The sequence below is a fragment of the Diceros bicornis genome, chromosome X, assembly GCF_020826845.1.
Source record: "Diceros bicornis minor isolate mBicDic1 chromosome X, mDicBic1.mat.cur, whole genome shotgun sequence".
NCBI classification, from domain to species: domain Eukaryota; kingdom Metazoa; phylum Chordata; class Mammalia; order Perissodactyla; family Rhinocerotidae; genus Diceros; species Diceros bicornis.
In genome coordinates, this window is record NC_080781.1 from 110,500,172 (window position 1) to 110,503,584 (window position 3,413).

Sequence of the window (3,413 nt, forward strand, 5' to 3'; positions counted from 1 at the left end):
AGCTAAGAGCTCGGGCCCGGTGTTCAACATTTGACGTCAGTGAAAACAGCTGACCCCTCTCCTCACCTAGGCCCTCGGTGCATGAAGGTGCATCCTTCCCAAAGGACACTGAGCCCCGACATGACTCCACGCAGAAGTGCTGCCGAAAAGATACCAGCACTGTGAGAAGGACTGACCTTTACTCATCTTTCATTTTGTACAGAGAAGAGGAGAAGCGGTTGGGTTCTCTTGGATTTTATTGTTTTCCCTTTAGGAACTCACGCTCCCTCTGAGAATGGGCAATTTCCATAGGCGGGGCCCGACATATCCCAGGTTCCACTTGCCAAAGCCCCCACATTTCAAAACTCGCTCCCCAGACATGGAAAGGGCAACAAAAAACAACAAGGTGAGAACGACTAGAACCAAAGTGTCCAAGTCCTGAAGCAGGTTCTAGACCGGCGGCCCTGCAGAATCGCCGTGTTCAGGTTCACTGACCTGCGCTCTGGGTTCAGCCACATCCAGGAGGAAGGCGAGCTCCTTTCTGAGGGGAGAAAATGGCAAACAGTCACTATCGGGAGTCGTGGGGGTCGCGAGATAGACAATGCGCATTTCATGCTGGCTTCCCAGCGTCTCTCCTCCCAAATGCCCCAGCATTGTGCGCTTGGGTCACAGCCAGCTCCAGCCTGGCTTCAGGGGCGATTTTCCTTTGTGTGCAAAGCTTAAGGGAGCGCTGAGAAACTCAGGACTCAGGATTCACGATTCTTAAGGTAGGGTTTCAAACTCAAGACTAATGCACGAGAATTCCACGAGGACCAAAGGATCACCCTTGTAAGTTAAGGCAAGATCCAGCCGTGCACTTGCACGACGGTGCCTCACTCTCCTCCCCCTGATCCGTCCTGATCCAACAGAACCCGCTTTCCCCAAACAGGAGCGCGGCCAAAGTTCCCTGGCTTGAGCCACTGCTGTACTGCCTGCAGACATTTCCCTTGATGCGCGGTGGGCATCGCCCCCACCGCGGGCTCAAGGGCGGGCAGACTCCAGTGGCCTGGAGCCCGCTGGGGAGCTCTGGCTCTGGAGTGGAGGGAAAGAGACCCGGGAAAGCCCCGCAGGCGCCCCGGGACTGGACGGAGGAGCCCGAGCGCCCTAGAGCACCGGGCGCCTCCAGAGCAAGCGGCTTACCGCGCGCTGAACACGTCGGGGTATTGAGTGCGCTGGAAAACGCTCTCCAGCCCCTTCAGGCGCAACCCGGTGAACGTGTGGCGGGGGAGGCCCGGCTGCCTGTCGCGGGGCTGCAGACCCCCGGGGGCCACGTGGGAGGGCTCCTGAAGCTGCTGCTCCTGCTGCGGGGGCTCCCAGCCGCCGCCGCCTTCCTCCTTCTCCGGGTCCACGGGGCCCCGAGCTCCTGCGCCAACCTGGCCTTGTTCTCCTTCGTCCGCTGCTCCCTGCTCAGCTTCGGACCTTCGATCCTCCTCGACGATGTCTCCTCCTGTTCCCATCCCTGAGATCGCGGAGGGCTTGGTCTCCGGAGAGGAAAAGAGACACATCCGGGCGTGGGAGCGCGGGCGGCGGGGGCCGGGGGCCGGGGGCGGGGGGCGGGGGGCGGGGGGCGGGCGGGGGGCAGAGGGAGGCGCAGGCCCGCGAGCTGAGAGCAGCGAAGGCGGCGGCGCAGCAGCGGCGTCCCGTGCTCCCGCCTCTCCCAGGGAAAGGACGTTTCCTGGAGTTGCCCAAAGCACCTGTCCCGGTCCAGGCACTCACCTTGCAGTTCTTCCCGGAGCTCCACGACTCCCCGGCGGCTGCCCCCGGGCGCAGGCTCCATGCCGCGGACGCAGCGGGGCGCCCCCGCAGACTCTGCGCGGCGAGCCGCGGCCATCCCTGGGCGGGGTCCTCTTGCTGGCGCCGGCTTCGCTTTATAGCGCATCGGCTCCAGCGGCCAGGTCTCCAGGCTCCGGCTTAGACGACTGCTCTTCTCCTCACGTGCAGTCGCGCCGTGCGTGCGGTGGGTGGGACCTGCTGGGGCGCGCGGGCGGCCGGGGCGGGGCCCGCAAGTGGGTGGAGCGCTGGCCGGCAGGGTGCTGGGAGGGGGCGTGCAAGTGTGGGGCAGGGGAGCTCCAACTTGCGGCTTAGCTGACGCCTCCCGCGTCCGTCGGGGCCGGGGGACTGGCCTGAGGAAGGGGCTTTGCTGGATGGTGCCCGCGGATTTGGGGCGCGGGTAGGGGCGGGGCAACGAGACCTCACACGAACCCCGGGAGCCCTTGGGGCAGTGTCGGGAGAACGTCTCTCCGCCTGGCCCTCGAGGCCCGCCGCTGGGCGCGGGGCTCCTTGCCCTTGGGTCTTGCAGAGCGAGAGATGCACACAGAGGGCTGGAGAAAGCGCGGAGCCCCTAGCAGCCCCAGCGCGCTGAAGGGAAGGTCCTTTCCCTTGCCTTGTGGGCTGGGAGCAGGACTCTCCCCTCCCCAAGAACGAATGGGACTCTGGTTCTCTTCCATGCGCCCCCGAGGTCCAGGAATCGGGCTAGTGGTTCAGAGGCAAGAATGAGCTAGGAGACTGCTTGCTGGGTTTTTGCAAGAATGCGCTGAAAGCAGAGCCAGCCGTGCTCTCCACCGGTGCGGGGGAGAGGGAGCTTGGGCCTGTGTTTGCGGAGCTCTCTGGGTGCTCAGATGCAGGGTGCAAGAAACCCAAGCCATCCCTTGCGAAAGCAACAAGTACTCCAGGTTGGGAGTAACGACCCCCGACCCCCGTCAGAGCACAAGTGTAGAAGCCTGCCCAGTGTTTCTTGCATCCGAGAATGCTCACACTGCACGTGGCCCTTGCTTTGGCCCTGGACGCGATTGTGGAGCGTGCGACATCCTCCGTGCTGTGCTCCGCCACCACGCCTCTGGCTGCAGGTCCCCTAAAAAGCGCGCGGGTTTCCTGTGCTGGTCGGGTGCTGTGGACTTGGGTTAGTTCCCGCTGTTTTCTCCTCCCCCTCCTCGCGGTCATTTTCCTCCTCCTCCCTCCCATGCACTCCTCTCCCTCCTCCCCCTCGTCCTCTTCTTCCCTCTCTCTTCCTCCAGACCTGTCTTCCTGAGCTCTTGTTCTCCCCTGATACATGTCACATAAAAGAGAGCCAGGGGGCCCGCCCGGTGGCGTGGTGGTCGGGTCCGCCCGCTCTGCTTCTTCGGCCTGGGGTTCGCAGGTTCGGATCCCGGGAGCGGACCCACGCACTGCTCATCAAGCCGTGCTGCCGCGCCACCGCACATACAAAAGAGAGGAGGACGGGCAGAGATCATCCTCAGCAAAAACGAAGAAAAAGAGGGGAAGATTGGCAACAGACGTTACCTCAGGGCCAATCTTCCTCAGCAATAAATAAATAAATAAATAAATAAATAAATAAATAAATAAATAAATAAAAATAAAAAATAAAAAGGGAGAGAGAGCCAGGGCAGAGTGAGGGC

General features: G+C 62.3%; 1 protein-coding gene across 1 annotated transcript; it reads right to left on the reverse strand.

The window, feature by feature from the left end:
- Nucleotides 1-218: 218 nt before the first annotated feature.
- Nucleotides 219-1,490, reverse strand: LOC131400586 (rhox homeobox family member 1-like). Its single transcript, XM_058535298.1, has 2 exons — nucleotides 1,159-1,490; nucleotides 219-520 (listed from the first exon to the last, which is right to left on the reverse strand). The coding sequence occupies exons 1-2, from the start codon at nucleotides 1,473-1,475 to the stop codon at nucleotides 430-432; spliced, it is 408 nt and encodes a 135-aa protein (XP_058391281.1). The 5' UTR covers nucleotides 1,476-1,490; the 3' UTR covers nucleotides 219-429.
- Nucleotides 1,491-3,413: the final 1,923 nt, after the last annotated feature.